We start from the raw sequence: 24,589 nt of genomic DNA, 5'->3' as shown, positions 1-24,589 counted from the left end.
ACTAAGACAAAATGTTGTTAATGTTTACGGATGCCTTATAATTGTATTAATACTTGCTATACGTTCTCATTATGTTGAGAAAACGTTCTTAGAACAATATTCTCAAAGCGTCCTTATGATGTGATTTGTAGTACTTGAATAACGTTATAATCATGACAAGAAAACTGACATTCTTAGAATATTAAAACATAAACATTCAAATGACATTATATTTTGGGCGAAAATAAAATTTGTAGAATGTTGCAAGAAAATTTTTTCTAACCTTTAAACAGTGTTAAAATCTCGACAATTTTAACGTTTTAAAAACGATTTCAAAACAATGTTTCCACAACGTTTTTATAGGGTAAACTTGTCACCTGGGTGGATCGTTGCCAGGGCATTGTTATGTGGTTGTTAAGGTGTAGTGAGTGTTTTATCCAACTTATTTTGCAACGCGAAAGTAAGCTACAGCATTTTCTTTGAACGTGTGAGACTTCCGATTCATTAGCCGCAAAACACAGTTTTACTAAAATATTACTAAAATAAAACTATTACAAGCCAGATTATGATAATAAATTAAACAAATAGCCTATAATAATAATAAATAAATAAAAATACTAGTTTGCAACATAAATCATCATAATGGGTTGTTTAAAGGTAAAATAACTTGAAGCAATTACACCGGAAGTCTTGCTCCTTCACGTTACAAATGACCTGTTATCACGTAAAAGTGGATGTTCTGGGATTTCCCTGCCTGTTTTACTGCCCTTCATACAAAACCGTATGTTTGACATCTTAGAAAAGCTTCAACCTACTTGGTTTGAGGTAGGCTAGCTGTTCGTAAACAGTGCAAGATGCTAATGCAATGCTAACTTTGAGCAATAGGAGTTGGGATGCTTGCCTCAGCAAACAGCACTAATTAAATTAGCCTCCACATCCTTAAATTAACTCCATTTGTGCAAAGTAATAGCTCAGTGTCCCCAGCTCGAATGGCCCAGTGTGCTGTGAGCAGTCAGTACACAGCTGCCACGCGTCAGTTTGCTGAAGCGATAAACATTGTCCTCTCTGATGAAAGCTTGTCAACACAGAGAGCGCCATTACGGCTGATGACTGACAAGTGCAGAATCTCGTACGATGCCATTTGGGATTTGCTTTTCCAGATGTTTTCCAACTTCTCCGTTGTCATTTTCAGCGGGCAAATAGCATACAAAGCGAGCGGGGCACCGCATTGTGGTCTCATACTGTAGTGCCAATCTCGAGTGACGCGTCTCTTTTGAGGTATTCATCAGTTTTGACAACCATCTGCACAGATTACTGGTTTCTTTCCACACATGCACAATTAGAAGTTTGCAGTTGTTGTCTTCTGTTGCTCAGAGTGGATCAGCCCATCGTAGATCGTGCAGAATAACTCCCAGATTTGTTTATAAAGCAAATACCATATGGATTAAAGTGAATGCATATGTGTGGCATATGGGCAAAGTAATTAACGATTAAAAATAAGTTTCTTTAGAAAGTTGAATCATTTACAAGACACTTCTTAATCTCTTAAAGTTTGTGTGTTTGCATTAAACCAGAGGATTTTTTTTTATTGCTCAGATGTTTTTAAGCATCTTCGTCTCAGATGTTTCTTGTACAATTTCTTGAGACTCTGGGAAGCGGGAGATTTAGCCCAAGCACAAATATCAGTTTGGTGTCTATTTTATCTCATTGCTGAGTAGGACAAACAACTGAGATATTCAAGAAATCTAATTTGTGATTTTACTTCTCTGTTGCATTTGACAATCCAGAGGAAATTCTTATAGCTCTGAGGTTGTACTTATTGGAGATGTCATTATATGCAAATGTTTAAGTCCTTTAAATTGTCAACATGATCAAAAAATTTGCTAAAAAAAAAAAAAAAAAAAAAAAAAAAAACGGTTGCACACACTGTTACATGCCTGTGGTCCGATTCTTTCCATATTTTTTTTTAACAAGTAAAAGGTCTTTTAGTATAATTGTACAAACGTCCACCTTCAGCTTGTGGTTCATGTGTCTTTTTGCTATCTTCACAATTTTTTTTTTTTTTTTTTAATTTAAAAACTTTTATGAGGTAAATGTAACTTTTATATTGTTCACAATATTACAAGATGAACACTTACTGAAGCAACCCCGGTTTATTTGATTATCCATATATATATTTTTTAGAAAAATCTTGTTAAAATTTGATTATTAAATATGATCATCAGGCTTTTGACAAATTTTTTTTTGTTAATCTCTCAATCATCATTGTATTGCCTTGCTTTATATGTTTTGCCCCACAATAAAAACTACAGAGCTTTAATCTTAGAATTTAGTATTTAAATATCAAGACATATTATTGGGAGATATAGATTGGCAACTGATAATCATGTGCATTTTATGTAAGTAGTCTGTTATAAACATCTCAATGATTAATATTACAAACTATTAGAATTTAACCTTACGTTTTGGCTGTATAAATACCAGCAACTTCCCCAAACTCCACTTTTGCTCAGTTTCAATTTAAGTGTTTTTCTTCCTCAGTTATGAGCTCCATATTCTCACTAGATCATATATGAGCCATAAATGCCTTATGTTAAATTAATTTTGTCTAAAGGTTCAATGAACTGTTCAGTTAATTAATTAATAATAAATTAATTCTGGTAAAATGAAAATTGTTGAGCTGAGCTACAAAAATAAATGCGGTTTACACAGAGTTCCTATTGATATCTTGATGGCATTTATACTTTTGATTACAGAATTTAGCATCTTGGCAAATATAAGCATAGTTTGAGACACTGTTGAGATCTCTTTCAAAACTTTAGAGGAGACACACATGAGATTACTGAAGAGAAAAGCCCATGACACTTAATAAGAAGTCTCAGTTTGACTTTGATTTGATCTTATTGCTATGTAGAGGCACAAAAAAGGTCTTATATTATTTTTCTCTATTTGGGAACATGAAATAGTGAGCATAGTATGGTGCAAATGTGATATTTCAGAATAAATGCACAAAAATAGTCTCACAGTGCTGTACAGATACCCGGCTCTCTTCTTTCTTTGTCGTGCCTGTCAATTAAAACATCAAGTGGTGTGCACGCATGCTGCGCGATGATAATCTTCCACAAATAATGAGGACAGGCAACGAAACCATACACAAATGGCTGCAAGTATCTAATCAATGTCTCACAGGGATGAGAATTATGTTTTTTCTTCTTCTCTCCCTATTTTATTTTTCTCTCCCCTCCTCCAGTAAATACAAATTGCTTATGCATCAGAATAGTCATTATCTCAGCTGCCAAGGTGCGTCGAATCTCAGAAACACGTGCGTTTTCCTGCAGTCTCCAGATCACAGGGATAGGGTAAAGTAGCACGGCTATTACAGCGGAATACAGGCCCGGTGTCATTCTAATTATTCCCTATCTGCAGATATGCAAGCACTGTAATCTGTTTGGGCGAAATAGCCATTTCTGATCAGCGGTGCTGCGTCGAGCTGTTTAGGAATTCACCGCGTTTTTGATCTAATCACAACATCAAAATATTCATGACACACAATGATATCTCTCCGAGGCAGGCTGACAGCCATTAACGGGGAAACATGGGTAATTTATTAACACTTATCTAGACCTGAAAAGGCCTTTCACTCCGCTCACCACAGAGAGAAGAGTAAAATAGTAAAACATGTGATACCAAATGATTTATAATGGTCAATCGTTATTTGCAAAAGGGATTTAATTAAAACGTGCCTTCCCAATTTTGTCCTGGAGGAAGTTTCCTGGAGAGGGAGAAACAGATGTAGGGTTTTGTTTGAATCACTTTTGCTATATTGTAACCACTTTGGTTAAATCGTATGGAAAAAGAGATGCGGTAAGTGACTGAACAGTCATGCTTTGCTACAATGGATGTACTTCGCTAACTTTTTTCACCTTCTCTCAGAGGCTAGGCTAAGATGGTCAGGGTTGCCAGGTCTTTGAAACAAAACCAGCCTAATTGCTATTCAAAACTAGCCCAAGCATGTTTTTTTTTTCAGTAGTTTTCCTCCTTATCCGAAGTGAAGAGATCACTTTAACCCGCAGACTTCAGAAACAACTTGGGCAAAAGTAGCCCAATTCCGCAGTAAAACCACATACTTGGCAACCCTAAGACGGTGGATCTCTTTGTCTTCTCGCAACCGTTCAGTTAACCCAATCACCCACCATCAGAGCCAACTGCGAGCTCTGATTGCAGAAGTGATAAACACAAAACAAATCAATACGAGCGTTGTAAAGGTTAAATGATGTTATGTTGTCTGTTGTAACACCGCTGTGCACAGGAGCAGTGAGGCACTCACTCGCTCTCGCCTCGGCAGACTTTTAATACTCAAAACACTTTGTAGTTGCATTCTGCCAACCAGTAATTCATTCAAACCTTGGTTTATTTCATGTTTCTAATCCAAGAGCACACATTACGCTTGCTAATAAGTCTAAATTAGCCAATTCTCTCATGCACATCTTTCCTCAGAGAAAGGTTGTTTAGTCGATCCCACAAAAACACGACTTTGGTGTTGAAGTGAACGTTTTCCGACTCAAACCCTGTAAAGGGCCCAGCAATCTTTTCTCACAGGCGTACAGTCACTTTCAAAAACAATTAAGCCAATGACATCACTGTAATTACAGTAACTAATTACCCTCTTTAAATGAACCGCTTAGCACACAGAAAGCATGCACACACACAACACAAAGTGGCTGCAGGGAAAAGAGCGTCCACTAAACTTCTCTTCTGCTCACCTCTCAAGACCACACAAAGGAAGCTCTTGTTTTTGGCTCACGTACGCATTGTTCTGAAGGTACATCATAAATATTTGCACTCAGTTCTTATCAGTGAATTTGCATTAGTCTCTTATCAGTCCTCTTGCCGGGCTTAACTTGATAAGGAGGAAGCGCATCGCACGCCTGCCATTAATGAACCTTCGCTTAGTCTGATGTCATTCTTTAGCCAAGACTTCATCAGCATCAAGGAGTTTGCATGTTAAAGAGTTTCCTGTCTTATTACTGGGGCTTGCTAAAGCAAGCACCACTATATTGGTCAAACTCTGAGTTAGTGATTTGAACAAAGCCCTAATGTTAAGCTTTAAACTTAAAGCTAATTTTGGTGTCTAATTTGTCATTGACATTTATGCTATGTACGTGAATGATATCTTGGATGATGTGGCTTGCTGAGGAGAGGTGCAAATGCAGATTTCACACCAGGTTCAAGTGGATCATGTGGATTCTCCATGTTGACCAACAGAAAGCTGATTGGTTTGAAAGTGACTTCTGTGTGAGCTACACTTTATACATCACAACCTTCTGACAATAGACAATGGACCTTTTTTGCCATGAAATTTGCTAGTGTGACTGCAACTTTATTGATGTTAAAATTGGCAAAAATCTTATTGTCTTAAAGGGGTCATCGGATGCCCATTTTCCACAAGTTGATATGATTCTTTAAGATCTTAATGAAAACTCTGTAACATTCTTTGGTTAAAATTTCTCAATGGTAGTGTAAAACAACACCCTTTTCCCCGCTCTCCAAAACAGCTCTATTCACAGCAAGCCGGTTTATTGCATGTTGCTTTAAATGCTAATGAGCTCTGCTGACCCCGCCCCTCTGAGCCATTCTAATGAGACTGTTTACTTTAGCCACGGAACTTGCTAACTAGCACATTTTAAGGAAAGGCGATTTGCAAAGATTCATAAAAGAACCTTATACTCACTTCTTCTGGAGGTGAAGCTGGATCACGAATGATTTGTGCAAATATAGACGCATTAAGGTAGATCGGGGGTGCATTCCTTTCAAAAACAGATGTAATCCATTGTGTCTTTAGCGGCTCAGATGTCGGGAGTAAATGACGACCGCTATGTTCATTAGTACATCCAATAACAAAACACCTCAATCTACCCTTGCTCCGGCGGTGAAACAATGGAGGACTGATGACAGCTCACTCAGGGCGGGTCTAAGGTAAAACGCTAGTGTCAATCAACAATCGAGGGAGGGGCCTGGGTCTGTGTGACGTCACACTGCCAAGAACCTGAGAACGGCTTGATTTGAGAAACGGGATATTATTTCGAGGGATTAAAAAAATGATAATAATCACTGGGTGGATTTTTATCATTATAGGGTGGATGTGTAAAAACACTGCCAACACACATTTATGTTCAAACAACATTTAAAAGTGAATTTTGCATTTAATGACCCCTTTAAAGGAATACTCACCCAAAAATTAAAGTTTTGTAATTATTTACTCAATCTCATGATGCTCCAAACCTGTATGAGTTGATTTCTTCTGTTCAAGCAAACAGATGCTGGTAGCCATTGACCTACATAGTATGGGAAAAATATACTATGAAAGTCAGTGACTGTTTGGTTTGCAATGACATGAGGGTGAGTAAATGACTACAGAATTTTCATTTTTGGGTAACCTGTCCTTAAATTAATCATAATCTAATAAAAGCAAAATAGCAAAGCAAACCCTAACAAAGTTTTACTAGAATATTGTGTCATGGCTTACATGTGAAAGATTAACACCCAGGTAGTTTGTTTTATTTATGTAATGCATTATAAAGTGGACTGTTACAACACAAAAGCAGTAGTAGACCAATATAAAGCAAGCAGCATGCCAAACAAACAGGGTCTTTGACCAAAGGCTGGATTGAGGATTTACTTACCATTCCAGAATCTCACTTTATTGTATTTTCACTCTCTTTGGATTTTATATACATCAGTGGATAGATTAAAGTAATATATTATCTATTTGATTTAATTTCTATGCTTTTACAATGACCAAACAAAACAAAAAGCTCAATTGTCAGTTAAATATTTCTGCGTTCAAAACAGGTTAAGATATATGGACTTCTGTTGATTACTAGTACCAATTTACTAAAAAATAATTTTGACTTGACACTTGATTTGATAAAACAAACCAATCTGATCTCATGACAATTCATACATATTTGACAAGGTGGCTAATTCATACAAATTTGTATGACCTCACTCGTACAAATTCATAAGATTTGTGAAAAACTGTATGCTTTTTACGAGGTGGCAAATTTGTAGGAATGGACCACACCTAACCCCGCCAAATTTAAACCCCGTAAAAATTCATATGAATTAGCCACCTGGTAAAATATGTACAAATTGGTGGTGAGATAGCAAAACGACTAACCAACCTACCAGAAAACAAACAAAAATTGCATTTACAGTAATGCACTTACAATGGATGTTTGTGGAACAAGACATTCCTGAGGGTTGCAGTGTTGCAAAGCATAAAAAGTGTGAAGCCAAACGTGTCTGTTGTTTCAGGTGGGGATATTGTTTAAGTTCTGTATTTTTCAACTCTCATATAATATTTAAACCTTACAGATTTAAACTGCAGATTCCAATGCAGTGCCATCAGACTTCCATAGCAAGTGAATTATTGTGAACTGTTGTTGTGAACAGCCTGTGACAGATGGAGAGACTGATGGTCCAGTGGCGTTTGGGTTGTGAGCTGCTGCTCATGAAGTGTTCTGTATGTTTTTCTGCATCTCGTCATCTTTCTCTTTGCTGCTGATTTGAAAGAGCGGCCTCTCTTCACCTCACACTGTGAGATTCCTCCATCTGCTTCCCCTCCATTTCATCAGCGCCCCGATCGACGGCAGCTCTTCCCTCTATCACAGTCACCTCGCCGCATGCCACGGATTTGAAGATTAGCTACTCCCATATTTTCCCTTTCAGCGTTTATCTCCTACAAGACACAGCCATACTGAAAAAGGGCAAAACCACAATAAGCCACACGCTTTCTTATGCCTCGAGGCCTTTTAATTACAAAAACCAATGAACAAACTGAGCTGGGGAGGGGTGAGTGTTAAAATTAAGGGGACACATTCAGTATGTTGTTTGTTCTTTCTTAAAGTCTCATCATGTCTCGTTGCATTGCTGTCACTGCAAAAGGTTTTTCTGAAATATTTAAATACACGTGCAAACACACACACACACACACACACACACACACACACACACACACGAGATTCAGTAATGTTCAGTAAAGTATTTATACAGTGACCCCAAAAATAAAAAAAATACAAATGAATGAATTTCATTGCCCTCCCAGCTGAGCCTGGTTTCTCCCAAGGTTTTCAGGGGAAGTTGCTAAAGGAGGGTTCATTTGTTGCTAAGAGCTGATAATGATGTTATGATGTCATTGCGCGATGAGGTCATTACATAATCACAGCAAAAAATTGTCACTGCATCGAATCTCAGCAAAAAAAAAAAATGTTATATATGTTCATTTAGATTGTTTGTAAAATAAATGCATAATATAATATTACAGTTTTTTTTCAACTGCTTACACACAAAATCTTTACTTGTAACTCAATTTCTGAAGGCTGACACTCAAACAGCAGAAACACACACCAAATCTGCAGAACCATATACTAATTCTCAGCCTTTGACTTCATAAAACACTGTTTGCAAAACACAACTTTATATGTAACATACACAAACTAACAGGAATTAATATTAATGCAAAGATGTTGGCAAATGTTTGCTTTTGAGATGTATTTGTGCTATTTTGAATGCAATGCTTCATTTTGCAAGACGTGAGGCATTTTGCATTTTGTGTGTGGGATTCTTGGATTTGTGTGTAAAGTTTTGAAAAAAGGAGGCAATGTTTTCAAAAAGTGTGCAAGCATTAAAAAAAAACTGTAAAATATAGATGTGTATTTTTAAATGCAATATAAAATTTACACATTTTAGAAACAATTTAATATTTTTTTATTAGCTTGTAAACTAATATTTCCGCCTCAGTGACAGCTTTTGTACCTTTATTTCTGAGAGTATAGTTAGTATGCTACACTCTAAGACAAATCTGCAAAATAGGGCATAATCTACTACTGTATGTTCTGTATGTTAATCTGTATGTATCTACTACTGATTTTCCCATAGGTTTTTTACCTGCATTTTAAATTACGCATTGTATTTTGTGTTTTCGAGTTACAGGGTTACAGCGGATGATGGAAAATGGATATGTCCTGGAAAATTAGTAGTACCCTTTCCATTTTTCTAGATATTTTTCTTAGCGTACTAACTGATCAACGATCACAGTTACAAGCTAACAAGGTGTATCATGAATGAACAATTATTAAATTATTATTATTAAATTGAACAATTGAAAATAGCAGAAAACTTAATATATGTGATGTGTGTCCTGCTAGGCATCTTTGTTTGCCTCATTTTTGTTTAATTTAGATGGGAAAATGTGTCTTTTATCATTTGAGTCACTTCTCAAAAGTTGCTAAAAGTTACTAAATAAATGTTCAAAATAGTTAAATTTGTTGCTAGGTGATTTTGGAAGAAAGGTTGCTAGGGTAGTCTGAAAAGTTGCTAAATTTAGCAACAAAATTGCTAGAAGTAAGTTAAAGGTTTTGATAATGAACTGAACAGCATTAGATATATAGCAAAATATCAAACAGAGTGGATCCACGTTAAAGAAAAACAGTACAAGGACACTTCTCAAGCATGAAAATAAGTTTGTTAGGGTTTAAATGATAAAAATCATTAAAAAATCAATAAAAAAATTGCCTTAATTTAATTGTATAAGCAAAATACCAAAGTAGGTGCACAGAGAAGTTCTGCTGGAGCTTTTCTCTAAACTAACTTCATTATTGGTCTTGGGTGATTATTAGTGGGTGTATATCTGTAAAAACGTTAATATATCATTTATAAAGCTTAAAGAGTGACACTGTCTTGATTGTTTCTCAACACACTTCAGTGCATGTTTAAAAAGTGCTGTTTGTAATAATGACAAATTAAAAGTTTGACTGTAAAGTACATTTTAACTCACTGTTTTAATAATCTTTTGTTGTGATTTAAAGAAAGTGCACATATTTTGATGTGTTGACTAACATACTAAAGCACATGTAAAGTATTTGATTATAGAGTGTTATTCAACATGACATTTAAAGTTCAAATATTCAAAATGTAGTAAATTGTAAAGCTTCATCATTACAAATTTGTAATTATTGGGATACGTGACATAAAATGTTCAGAAATTACAAAGTATGTTTTAGTATACTAAAAAGTTTAACCATATTTTAAAGACAAAAGAAGTAATTATGAAATTACATATAAAGATGTGCTTGACTCCTACTTAAGTGTGTCAAAAACACTCTAAAGATAAACTTAATGCATTTTATATGAATTTAACCTAAAAATAAAAACATTTTAGTTTAATTTTAATAACATGCAGTTAATCATAAAAAAACACAACAATCATACAACAAAAAAAAGTATTATTTTAAATATATTTCTGAAATAATTAATCTTTTTAAAACAGTGCACTTGTTTTTCACCAAGTGTAGTTCATCACATTAACTATCAAAGTTATCCAATAACATCTGACAACCACAATATGTTTTCATTTTGAACAGAATATCAATTGATTTATTTTAACGTTATTCATGTGAAAAAAAAATGTGCTTGCACAATCTTTCTTTCTTTTAGATAAATGCCCTTCCAGCTCATATTTTGTTGCAATGACCATTAAACAAGTGTCTAAAAAGCTGCTATTTGAGAGCAATAGAATGAGTCTGATGATCAGAGTTGAAATTGCAGTAAAAACAAATGTGAAATAAAGATATTCATTGTATGATACAGACCATGAAGCAACACAATGATGGATGTTTCATAACTCTATTAGAGATCCTGGTATATGTAGATGACACTCTATTGTCTCCTCGTCGCTAACAGCTGTCTTTATCTTTTGTTATGACACGACAATCTCTGACAGAAGCCTAATTACTGTTTAAGTTAATTACCAGCGCTACACTGATGCTCTGCCTTCAGTTCAAAGCTCTCAGCAGCTAATTGAAACATTGCCTTCTGCATATTGGAACGGTAATGGTGGCGTGTCATTATCAAACCCCTAATGATCAGGTGCTGGGTGTTATATGAGGAAGCAGGTCACTTCTGTCAAGGCCTCTGTACCTCTTCTCCCCCCGTGGTGACTCTTCTTGCCCCCATCGCTGCTTTGATGTAATGGATGCTAGAGCGGCGACAGCGCTAGGAGAGGATGTTCTCAGAGAGAGGAAGTGAGCGCGTGACGGATAGTAATTATGGAGTTGTTCATTTGATAATCCTGTCTGCTGTCCCACAGGGAGCTAATTAAACACTGGGAGCATTCATTAAGCTGCACCTGTCTCACTGGAAATGATAATGGGCCAAAGTTCATCTGAGCTGAAAATGTCAATGACAGAATGGAGGAAGTCAGGAAACAATGTATGTAAGCATCAGTGAGCTTTATTTTTGATGAACAGCTTTATAGTCTAAACCCGCTGGGAAACCAGTTTTAATAAACATGCAAGTGCTTGAAATCTTTTTCAGTTTTTTTAAGGTGTCCTCTGTCCTTTCCTACTTGAAGACAGCATGAAGTTAAAATTGGCAATATTTACTTTCTTAGTTTGGTTTATTATAATGATCTAAATCATCTAAATTACACATTAATTTAATTACACATTAACTAAATTAGTGCATTAATTTATTTCAGCAAAATTATTTTTATGTCTTAAATAAGGTAAAAATTGCTCTTTAAAGTAACCGTTGCAGGTTACCACTTATTACAGTGTACCTGATAATTATTTTCCTGATTTAAAAATGTTTTGCACATATTTTATTAATGTATTATTAAATGTAACCAGTGGAGCTGTTATTTAATCATTTATAAAGAAGATGTGCATTCCCAACATCTATATGTGAGCAGAATTATTTCAACTTAAATTCCCAATCTTTTGTTTTTATGTCATCCCTATTAAAATCACAACATATAATACTGAGAATTAAATCATGTAAGGCTAATCTGATATGTGATTTAACCAAATACATACTTTTAATTTTATTTGCATACAGAGTATTTTATACAAATAAAGTTGGTAAAACCTTACGATAAGGATTAATTTATTAATATTACCATTTTAGTTAACATGAACCAACAATGAAAATGCCTTAAACATTTATTAATCTTAATGCTGTATTTTTATTAAAGGTAACAAAGAAGAATAAATACTGTAACAAATGTATTGCTCATTGTTAGCTGATGCATTAACCATTTTAACTAATGAGATCTCACTGTAAAAGATTTTATAAAAAATTATACCAGGTGTATTATACAATGTGTTTTTTTTTTTTTGCAAAAATCAGATAACCTTAGAGAAACAACACTGGCAGATTCTGCAAAATTAGCAGAATTTTATCCACAATGAATTTAACCTACATCAAGTGTACTGATCGATGATATTGTGAAATTATTTTTTATATAATTATTTTATATATATATATATATTATATTATATATATATATATATATATATAATATATATATAGTCAAGGTCCAGGAAATAAAAAAAAATACATTTACTGTGTTTTTGACCTTTGTATTTTATTGCATGAACATTGTTTATGTATATTTAGTTTACTTTAAATTTTTGAGTGTTTTTGCAATTATAACAGATATAATAGATTTATAATCGATTTAGGTACTTTAAAGCTCATTCTTTGTACTATATTAGTTTGCCTATATGTAAAACTAATTATGTTAACATTAAAAGCACTGTTAAATGTCTCATTATAGACTCCGAGTTTAAAGATGTGTAACACTCTATTCCAGTGCGGCGTGGCAGGGGCTGAATTTGCTCTGTGCGACTGTTATAAGCAGAGGTGTTGTTCTCTTAATGATTAATTACCTAATGTCAGCGTGGCTAAGCGAGGGCCGGCCGCACACACACAGACTCTGTCAGGTTGTTAGTATGTGTGATGATTAGCAGTCCAGCCCCATGGGGACGCATATTAATGAGGCCACATACAGTGTTAACAATTCATATCAATTCTTAAGGCAGGGCCTAAATTAATTAAGCTCTCATTTACAGACACACAGAAACCCCTCTGGATTTGACCTGAAGAGAGAGTGTTAATAACGCTTTTTGGAGTAGCATTCACACAATTAATTAATTCTCATTAGCAGCTAGTGAAATATAACAGTTATCAAAAGGCTGTTAAGGTGATGTCTCAATAATGACGAGCCCGACGCTTCACTCTCTCTGTGGTCAGTCAGTAAAATCTCATTTAGTGTGAGCGTTTCAGTTGAAATATGAAGGTATGTTTATACATACAGGTGATGCATGTGACATTTGCACAACACAGAAAAATCTTAAAGCTCAGAAGTGTATGCTAATGTATATTAATGTTCTTCCTTACCTTATATGAATCAGTCTTGAAAGAATTTAATAAGAATTGAGCTTCTGAATTTCTAAAGAAAACGTGAGATGACTGGAGTCTTTTTTGGGGCAAGAGACTATCCCAGAAGTCCTGATTTCAATTTAAACACATTGTCTAGGAGAAACAGATCATAAGGGTTAAAAACTATTGATCAAATGTGGTTCTTTCATAATTCAGATGCCCTCTTTATCTGCTTTGTCTGAAATGAGAGGTAAAAACAGTTCAATTGAAATTGACAGTAAAGACATTTAGAATGTTACAAAAGATTAATATTTAAAATAAATGTGGTTCTTTTGAACTTTCAATAAAATAATCCTGAAAAAAGTATTTCCACAAAAAAAGCAGCACAACTGTTTTTAACATTAATAATAATAACAAATGTTTCTTGAGCAGCAAATCAGCATGATTTCTGAAGGATCATGTGACACTGAAGAATGGAGTGATGATGCTGAAAATTCAGCTTTGATCACAGGAATAAATTACATTTTAAAATATATTACAATAGAAAACAGTTATTTGAATTTGTAATAATATTTTACATTGTTATTGTTTTTCCTGTATTTTAACGTAAATAAATGCACCCTTGGTGACAATAAGAGACTTATTTCAAAAACATTTAAAAATCTTATCAATCCCAAACTTTTAGTGTATATGGTATAAAATGCATGTTATTAGCACAGCTCAGATCATTTAGTCTTGAATTGGCATTAAAATATATAAATATATATTAACTGTATGAGGAATGTTTGACTTGAAATCTTTTGATTGCAGACTTTTGGAGACTTTTTGTTTTTTAGGTGAAACTGAGATCTTCATCTGATCTCCTTTGAATCTCACTGTTGTCAAGGAGAAACAGCTGAAATATTAAAGAGATATCATTTGCGATCGTTCTTTACCAAAAAATAATATCCACTTTAAAAATGATTCAGAGCATGCAGCGCTTTTAGTATCCAAGATTGCAACCACCGACACTTTTTTCCCTTATGAATCAGCAATGTGTGATAGGACCACAGTGTGTGTGTGTGTGTGTGTGTCGATGGCATGTACATTTGTGACAGCCACCGATTTGGGGCCCCAAGGACTTGCTCCTTCCTTTTCCATCAGCAGGCATTTTCAGGGGGCATGCAGTAATTTCATGGCTCGTTGAGGGTGTGCAAAACCTGGGCCACTGTCCCTGTTAACTTTCTTCTCGCCTGGAGCCTTTAAATGAAGTTATTAATCCAGCAAACACAAGCGGACCGGGCTCTCCCGTGGGGAGGGGAGAGATTCGCAGGCCCCGTCGACATCAGCGTCGCTACGAACCGTGTAATGACAATTTCATTTGTTTTTAAAGATAACTTTGACATCACCTGACTGGACGTCACCCGTCAGGACCGGTCGCGCTTCCTCTTCCTCTTCCTCTCCGCGTCGGTTTCCCAACCTCCGTGTTCTGCCGGCGCATCTGTTTCCTGTTTAATTGAAACAAGCCTTTAGAGTTTCCCTACACCCCCTGCACTGAGTAAATGTGGTAAGACCACAGAAGTAAACATCAGAGGTAGTAGGAAGCAGCTTTTGCCATTCACGGCTTATCACCAAAGACCCATATGTTCACATAATATGCCTTCAATTTGAAGGAAAGGATAACATTGTCTACCAAATATCCCTCGCAGACAACGTTGGAGCAATAGAGACAAATACATCAAACTAAATGTGCTTGCCTTACTGTAAATATAATCTTCTGCTTTGTTTTTTAGGGGGAGTTAGAGCACACTTTCAGGAGTTTAGTTAGTTTAGCCAGATTTGGCCGTTTTAGATGCATTTTTTCTCTTTATGGATAGCACACAGGTGGGTAAAAGGTTGGCGGGGATGATGTTTTGCCAATTTATTTTATCAAATGAACTAAAAATGAACTTCAAATATATCTCACGCCCGAGGCGAAAACATATGCAAAACCCATTACGCAGGCTTCACCCTTCCCCATTTCACACTATAATTCTATCAGATATCCTTTTAATGGTCTTCAGAAATGTGAAGGTGATGGAAGGTAGGTGCAAGGAGTTGAGGGCTTCAGACAAGCCAGATAAAGTAACTGGATGAATTATGCCTGCTCGAGTCAATCTTCTCAGAGAGATGGGAAAAAATACATGGAGATGCACGCGGCAAAACCGTTCGACAGAAGCCAGAACTGTTCCTGCCTCTGTAGTTCCTCGAGAAAGATCTCAGACTTGTTTGTTGGATAGTTAAGAGCCATTTTAACCATTTAGAATGCAATGTTACATCCAAACCCTCATGAATAATTAACTTTTACCCTTATGTTCTCCTTATATGTATAGTGAAAGTGGTGATGCACCAAACAACATTTCTAGTCTTTCAAAATCTTAAAAATATACCATTTTGAATAATTAATGCATCAAAGAGTTCAAGTTCAAACACTTTAACTCTTGTAGACGAAGCCAAAAGGAAGTATATAATGAAGGTTATAGAGGGCTTCAGCATGAGACTCAACTCGAGCGTTCAAGTCTCCTTGGACTGCTTAATAATGAATTTGTTATACCTTTTGATAAATAAAGGTGGAACTGAACTGCCATGGCACTGAAATATGCAGCTGTTGCATTATTAGATGAACAAACTCATCCGGAGCCTTCATTTAGAACATAAAGCAAAGAAGTGATTTGCTTAAATTGTTGAGAGCCCTAGTGAAAATGAAGTATACTTAAAAAGAGAAATAGTATTCTTTAGAAATATACACATAATTGTTTGTTAATTGCAATCAAATTAAATTTTATTATAGTTTCCATTTATATTAACTTTTAAAGTGCTTTTTGGTGCATTTAATAAGGACTTAAAAGCATCTTTATGATTTATAATTTAATAATTACTTCTGAAATATGGTTAAAGTGAACTGTTGAATGACAAGCATTTATGAGAAACTAGAATATTCTTTAATGTCATTTCTATTGAAACTTGTATGTTATGTTTAAATATATCACTTATTTGTAATGATGAAGTTGCAATTCAGTACATTTAAAATATATTAACGTTAAATGTAATATTGAATAACAATTACACTCAAAATGGATCAAGTGTCCTTTAAAGCACAAAAATAATGATAAATGTGTTTTCAGCATATACATTAGGTTTTAAGGGTTTTAAAGCCTGATACCATAAGAGAACAGATATCAGTTAAAACAAAGAACACATTTCTATTTCTTTAAAAACACTTGTGTTTGTGCTTTAAATAATCCAGAAATGGTTTGATCTGAAGAATATAATAAAAAGGAATTTTTACCATCTAAAGAACAATATAGCAACTCAAAACCAATCTATAGGGTGACTGATGCTTCTTGACAGGAGCCTATTGAAAGAGCCACTGAAGAAGCTTTAGTTTTAGGAGTTAAGTGGCTGTGATGCACTTTCACCCGTTCTGTATCTCCTGTTTCACAGAGGTCATTCCGTCCTCTGTGTTTTATATAGAATCTCTTTCCTCTGCCATAATTTTAGAGCACAGTTATTTACATCGCCCTCTCCGTTGAGCAAGATATGGCATAATTGCATGTTAGTTTTTAATTATAAAAAAGTAAGGCGATGGGTTGTAAGGTAGCATCGCATTGTTCCCGTCTTATCCGTGCTCTGTGATCGTGTGAGCCTGTCTCCTGTGCTAAGTGATGATAAGCCTGCTTTCTATGCTCGCTCATAATTAATCCATCTCCGGCGCGCCCCCGCCCTTATCGCGCTCGCTCCCGCGTCTCAATGGAACTCAATTCTCTATTGATATCTCCCATAAAAAGAGAGGTGCAAATCCTTTAGATTGAAGACATGATTCCCATGGTGCTAAATCTCAGCATCTATAGCCTGAAAATGCATCAAATTACAAACAAGACTGGGGCTGTTTTTGGTGACACACTTTTCTGCCATTTGGTTTTTAAGAAATGTGTCTTCTGGCTATAAAGGAATTCAGCGTGTTTGTGTATATAGAACACTTTACACTCTTAAAAATAAAGCTTCTTTATTGGCATTGATGGTTCCTTGAGGAACTTTTAACATCCATGGAACATTTCCATTACACCAAATGTTCTTTTATAGTGGAAAAATGTTCAATTTTTTATAGAATGGTCTTCAACTATGTACTTGCATTTAAATTAATCATTTGATACAATGCACTTATTGTGTACATAATTGTTTTTACATCGGATATTGTAATACCTGCATGTAATTACAACAGTGGTTAATTTCTGTAGCTACATCTAACCTAGCCATACCACCAAACCTGTCCCTAACCTTAACCGTATCCCACCACAACAGCAGCAAAAGTGTTTTACAATACAACAGGAATATAAAAGTACATACACTCTCAGAAAAAAGGTACAAAAGCTGTCACTGGGACAGTACTCTTTCAAAAGGTACACATTTGTATATCATTTACCCCTAAAGGGTGCATGTACGTATCTTAAGTATATGCATTTTACCTACAGTGTATAAGTATCTTAACCTCTTAAAAAGGTCCCACCAAAGTGACAGATTTTATACCTTTTTTTTTCTGAGAAAGTAGCAATTAAAGACACGTAATATTAAAGATTCTTTTAAGAGCTGTTGGCTGAAAGGTTCTTTGTGGAACCAAAAATGGTTATTCTATGGCACTGCTGTGAAAACTCACTATTGGAGGATTTTGGAGAGTGTAGGGCACAAGATATTTAAAAATGACTGATATAAAAAGCAGTGTGCAACTTATACAGAATGACAAATAAATTAAGATTTTCCCTCCCGAAAAATCATAGTCTTAAAATGACTGAGCATGTGAACAAAACAGATTCAAATAAAATAGGTTTCTTCATTTATGATTATGAATTCAGTGTCATTGCACATCATTTTCTGAGCAGCAGCAGCATGGGTTCTCATCATATTTTGGATCTGAATAAATACAAAGGTTAAAGCCAAAGCTGCATGTTGCAGTTGAAGTGATGCAGTGGTTGGCACATGATTACGGCATGCTTAAAGGTTTGAGTCCGGCTTCTGTCATGTTCCTGTTCCAATTGCCCTTTCTCCCTCTCTTCCTTTTCCTGCTGTTCTTCTCTGCCTGGAAAAAAGGCAAAGATGCTCTTAAAAAGTATATGCCTAATTGCTACGTTACACACTTTAAAGTAATGCTGCTCTGCTAAACTGAACTGAACATTGATTTATTAACATTGCCATTTTTTTTCTTTTTAAATCCCTTTCCGAATCAGAATGCATCAAAATCAGGTCCAAATAGTGATGCATTTAGAATAGAATACTTGCACACTGCTTATTGCATGCTGTGCAGTAAACACTGCAAACAGCCTATTTGGGTCAAACAGGATGTAAAGTGTAACTTGCACGTTTAATCCAGCAAGCCATCAGCTCAGTAATAAAAATTTTCATATTTTATGTAAAATAGATTTATTTCTTTGTAATCTGATAAACAGGGACATGATAAAAGTGATGGTTGCTGTTCATTCGCACACTAGAAAGGTATAATTGAGTAGACTGCAGCCTATTGTAGGTTATAGGGTTGCACAAATCCCAGTTTTCCTGTCCTGTACCAAATTGGCTTTGCAGGACCCCACAGATGAGTCTCTGGCAGCAGTCTTTGGCATTACATCAAGTGTGGACTCAGAGGACGACTGTGCAACCATGCAAATGCTGTATACACTGCAAAAAATAAAGTATGCATAGTATGGAAGTATGCAATTTTTACACACAGCCTCAGTATTGAGACGGTTTAAATCCGTTTATTTTCAAACTTTTACATAGTGTTGTTCTGTGTTTAATATTTCCAGCTAATATGATAAATAAAACAGTAAACACTGGTTGTAATTGAGAGGGCAAGACCGCATTCGTTCACAAGTAAACAAACAAAACCAAAACCCCTACTAATCCGGGAAGTCACATATATTTCTCCGCAGCTGGACATCCCGAGGGGACAGAGAAAACAGCTAGTGAATACTAGAGTGCAGTGAATGTGAGTGGACAGTGTGGAGTGTGTGAGCGCTGCTGCAGCTCTACGGCGCACCGCTGCGCTCAAACCTCCTGCAACAAAAGCTGAAGACGCGCTCATCTGCGCTGTCAGTGTGCGCCCGGATCACAGCGCAACTTAACCCTCTACACGACCAGACCAGCAACCCCTGACTGGAATCCGACTGACACCCGAGTCTCACAGACAGCGCGTTTACCTGTGTTTGGATGAATCGCGGTATCATTTTATAATCTCGAGTGAGTCCAGCGCGCGGAGCAGGAATGTCCCGGAGGAAACAGAGCAACCCCAAGCAATTCAAACGTGAGTTTGCCAACGCGGATTTTACTCATGCATTGTTTCAGATGACAGGACAGGTTGTTTTATAGTAGTTCCGTAGTTTTTAAAGGTTCAGCTGAAGTTGATGTTTCATTTAAAGATTTTATATCGATTGTCGATCAGTCAGACGTGGATCAGAAGGCTCGTTTATCTTTTATAGTTCGATGCGTTTATCAGAATTGTGATTAATTGTTATTCTTCTTTTATTCTATATATAAAAATAGAAATGCCAGAATTGAGATCTTTGGAAAGTTGGAAACTCTTGATTTGTTTTAATGGCTGCATGCAATTTGTGAAGTAGAAGCATGTGCATTATGGTTTTTGCCACTTTTAATCCAGTGCTTTGAATAAACTAAGAAAAATATGCTTTTTAAAGAACTAATTAATTACAATGAATTATTATTTTTTTTTTAAAATGCTAGAAATGTAAAATGTCTCATGACATAAAAATGATATTTATCCTGTAAAAATAGTTAAACTAGGCTACTACACTTTTTTTTTTTTTTTTTTTTTAATAATTCAAACATTGCAAAACATCTGCAAGCCTATCTGTCCATGCATCATACAGAGAAGTGCTTTGGTCCACTCTGTGTGAAATTTCAATTTTTATTGAAATGTAGCACAAGGACGGCTCTCCAGAACACCTTATTTATTTTCAGTCTTGGCATATTGCGCTGGAGTTTCTGTTGTGATGAAACTGTCTGCTTAGCAGTCCGGGCATATCAGCTCTCATCATGTCTGTTTTCTGCTTTTCAAGGTCTGCAGAAGGCAGTTGTAGTGATATCTCAATCTGCAGACGTGTCCCACATATTTCTGGAGTGATTTGAAACATTAGCACACAGCGGAGACTTCTTGAAATGACTGTAGGCTAGAGCACCTGTAAAGAGCGGAGCTTTACCAGCCACCTGCTTCATAGCAAAGGACAAAGAGGTTGTTATGGGTAGAGACACTCCTTTGTCTTTTTTTTTGGTTACATTTTGTTCCCAATTGAACAGAGTTTGCCCTGTTATCTGAACCCTGGCGATTCACCCTGGATTTTCATATTTTGCCTATTCCATTCTCTGGTGTGCCCTCTGCGAGGCAGATAAAGCGAGAGCACTGAAAGAGCTCCATTAATTTGCCCCGATGACTGTGGCGATAAGGGCAGATAATGGGCTTGATAAGCTGGGGAAGATATACCATCAGAGACCCCATTATTACCATTAGAATTCCAGGCCGGCAGTCTGTTCCAGCCTGATAATCCCTCCCCCATCCTCCACTTCGCATGATAAGACAAGGAATAGTCAGTCTGCACTCTCTTTATTAGCCCGCCTGGATATTCTGATAATATGGTGATAAATTATGTATTTTCTCTTCTCCTACTATTTTAGCCCCACTGAAGGATCTGTCTCTCTCCTTATGGAGAGATAAAAAGGGCATTTCAGGTCATCTTTTTTTCCTTTCCCATGCGTCCCTCCCCCTTCGGCTGGGGTTTAGGGGTTTATTGTAATAAGAGTTTGATGGTGAGGGAGATTGGATGGCCAAGGTGTCTTGGTGGGAGAGTAGATGTCAGTGCTATCAGCTCAGCATCTGCAGCACAGGCTGCTACCAGCTGTTCATCTCAACCTCTTATCACCAATCGCAGTGTAAATTTGGCCAAATTGTTGGTGGGTGCAAGGCGGCATTGCCAAGTAAGTGACAGCAAGAATGGTCCGAGTTGCTATAGTTGTCTACCAGCTGTTTTTGTCATTAACTGAAACGTAACTTATTGTTATGTTGAGGACATGTTTACTGTCTATGGACTTTTAAAACAGCAAATAATTGCTGTTGGTCATCACACTGTTGAGAAAAAGGTACAGAAGCTGTCACTGCGGGGCAGTAACCTTTAAAAAGGAGCATTTAGGAATGTACATTTAGGTACTCATAAGCACACTTTAGAAACTAATATGGACATTTATAGTACTAATTTGCAGCCTTTAGGCATGAATAAGGTGCAAAGGTGTAGCTTTTGAAAAGGTACTGCCCCGGTGACAGCTTTTGTGACTGAAAGAGGCTGTAGATGTACTGGGGACTTTTTTAATGAATGGCTTATTCACAGAATTATGGTGTGTGTGTGTGTGTGTGTGTGTGTGTGTGTGTGTGTGTGTGTGTGTGTGTGTGTGTGTGAATTTATGTATACATAATGTTACCCAGAATAGATGCATATATTACAAACTCTCTAGAATACTTGATTTTGCATTCTATCTTTGAATGTCTTTGTCTAATGACTGCCAAACTGTAGATTTAATTAACAAAGTGTGTTGTCTTTAATGTTAGTCTTCATCTCTGTGATCTGTCAAAAAAACAACAACAGCAAACAAACAAACAAACAAACAAAAAAAAAACAGAAATATATATATATATATATATAGTCTTGTAATCATCATTGCTAAATTAACCCTTATAAAAACTTAAAAATATATTACTAGATTGTAAAAAAAAATGCTTTTAAAATTAGTTTTTGAGCACACATATGTATGTATGTATATATATATATATATATATATATATATGCTCAAAAACTAATTTTAAAAGCATTTTTTTTAAAATACATAAATACATATATACACACACACACACTGCAAAAAAAAAGAAGAATGAATTTAGTTCACTCTAGCATCATTTGCAGATATTGATAGTTTGATATCTATTTCAATGATATTGGCATGTTTTTAGTGCAGCTCAAGTGTCTGAATCTGTTTATGACCACTGTATATGCTTCTAAATGTTGTTTCTGTTTCAGTGTGGTGTAACTGCTAATGAAGTTGTGTTGCTAGTTTCAGCTCTTGCAGCAGTGAACTGTCAAAATGTTTCTCTTGCACTCATTGCTCACAATACTTCAATTATTTATTTGGAGGCTGTTATTCTTGGTTGTTGGTGCTAACGTTGTGCTGTCAGAATATGATAATTTATTTCATTATTATACCCTATCGAGGATGTCAGATTTGTTGCCTCTCCTTTATTCTTTTTTTAATCCATTTTGATTAACTTCATCTGCCAACTGTCAGCGTGAGGCATCTCTCAGTCGCGAGCTATCTCTCACAGATCAGTGCAATATGAAGAGAGGGCTTATTGCGTGCCAACTTTCTCCCCAGCATCTGTTCAGCACTAATGAGCTATGAAGTGCTGTGGCTCACTAGGCTGCAGGAGGAGGAGGGGAACGCCATGCGCCTGTCTCACCCTTCTCCAGGAACGCTGGGAGACGTCCCAACTGTTTAGGAATGCAGCTACTGTTTGTTACACACAACAGTTCCTCAACTCGGTCATTATAATGCCTTTATTCTAGTCTAAAGCAACAAGCCACAAGAGGCTGTGCGTTACAGTAAAGGTGAGAGGTAACTGTGGTAAAATTATTGTAATGCACAGTCTTGACTGGTTTATTGCTGTAAACAATGGTGCAAATGCAGTATGACAAAACACCAATAAATTATCAATAAATAGTTACATTTACCATAAAAATATGAACAATATAATATTAAAAAAGCCTAGTGGAAGACAACTTGTAATTTGAAAGGTACACAAGAATATGGACATATGTATAAAATGTATAATTGTATATTGGCATCAACACAACCCAACACAAAATACAACCAAACAAAACAGCACTATAATACAAATGTACAAAAGACTGTCCTTAAAGCGCGTCTGTAGGCTGCTTCTGGGAGCAGTAGCTCTAAAAGAGGCCGACAGAATCAATGCAAAAACAAGATAAGCGAGATGTTTATTTGACGAGCCTTAATCATTGATGCCCCTGCTGTGCTAGATGTCCTATCAGTGAGGTCCAGCGGCTCTAGAGGAACACGCCACTTTTATTCTCCTCACCTTCATTGAGCCTTTAGAGTTCAATGATGTTAAATCAATAACTGTTGTCAGATGCACAAACTGGTGCTTGGTTTTCAATGGGAACAAAAAGACGGCTCAATTAGAGTGTTTGTTCTGAAGATTTGTTAAAGAGCTTGTCCTTCCAGTTCCTTCAAGGCTTGTCATTGCACTTGGCGGCCATCTTGGTAGCACCATGGGGTGTCTGTTTTCTATGTCGTTAACAGGCAAGTACATCTTTCTACTTCAGTGGTAAAAAGACAGAAGTATTTAAAACCGTAGATCAAGATTACATCTGAGCAATGTCAAATCGCCAATGGAATCAGACAACTAGGGTATCATATAGTAAATAAAACATTAAAACAACAATTTAATTTATTTAGCTTTAGCTTATTTAGCTTTGTAATCCCTTTGTTTTCTGCGTAAAGTGTTGCTACACTCTAATTTATTGTCGTAAAAGTGGTTGACTGATCTCCCGGGCAAATAAATTGGCTGATATTTGAGATTTGTAAGTGAACGGCTTCAGCAAAAAAAGTGTTGGAAGCGGACCGTTTTATTTTGACAGTGTATGCGACTTTTATTTTCACATCAATGACACTGATCTCCTTGGCTGTATATCTGCTGATTTTTGGGATATTTTTTTAATATACTGACATCAAAAAAAAAAAAAAAAAATCAGTTTGGCCAATGTGTTGGAAGTGGACTTTTATTTTGACGCCACAGATAACACCAGCACCTGAGCGCACAGGGCTCAGTAAATATGAGTTTTCTAGTCAAAAAATTGGACATGTATGGTCTCTCAAGTTGTATTTACAACTGGAAAACTCTGAGATAATTTTAATAAATGAGTTTCCACTTTAAACATGGCGGAGGAGAGAAACATAGCAGTAGTACTGTAAAGTTTTTTTTATGTTTGTTTGTTTTTCCCACAACAAATACATTGCTTTCTCTCAAGGTCACCGGCATGTGATTTTACGTAAATAAATAACCATTTGATAGGATTTATTTGACAGAAATTTAGTGTTTGCTTTTCTATGAATTAATTGCAGTTGTCATGTAAATAAATGTTTTTTTTTATTAAGTTATACATTTAAAAAAGATAAATTAAATTTATTATGCATATGTTTTTACTATCTCTAGTTCTCCGTCTGCGCTCATCCTTATACTATTTTATTTCATAAATCAAAGAACTTTCTGTGATATTATTAGGAGAGGGATTTTTGT

The 24,589-nt window shown here is 35.8% G+C and overlaps 1 protein-coding gene across 3 annotated transcripts in view; it reads left to right on the top strand.

The window, feature by feature from the left end:
• The first annotated feature begins 681 nt into the window (after positions 1-681).
• Positions 682-24,589, top strand: part of zfpm2b (zinc finger protein, FOG family member 2b) — a 66,154-nt gene continuing 42,246 nt past the window's right edge. Inside the window, exon 1 of one of the 3 annotated variants that reach the window (XM_042745230.1) lies at positions 682-804. Coding sequence is in view for 2 of the 3 variants with exons in the window: in XM_042745232.1 (XP_042601166.1) it covers positions 19,474-19,513 (40 nt within the window). In the remaining variant the exon portion in view is untranslated. Of the gene's footprint in view, positions 805-18,959; positions 19,514-24,589 lie in introns of those variants that run through there. The other 2 variants (XM_042745232.1, XM_042745229.1) reach the window with 2 other exon arrangements.

The sequence above is a fragment of the Cyprinus carpio genome, chromosome B19 (genome assembly GCF_018340385.1).
Source record: "Cyprinus carpio isolate SPL01 chromosome B19, ASM1834038v1, whole genome shotgun sequence".
In the NCBI taxonomy this organism is placed as follows: domain Eukaryota; kingdom Metazoa; phylum Chordata; class Actinopteri; order Cypriniformes; family Cyprinidae; genus Cyprinus; species Cyprinus carpio.
The sequence above is the reverse complement of the archived record's forward strand: the minus strand, read 5'-3'. Positions and strand labels throughout refer to the sequence as shown.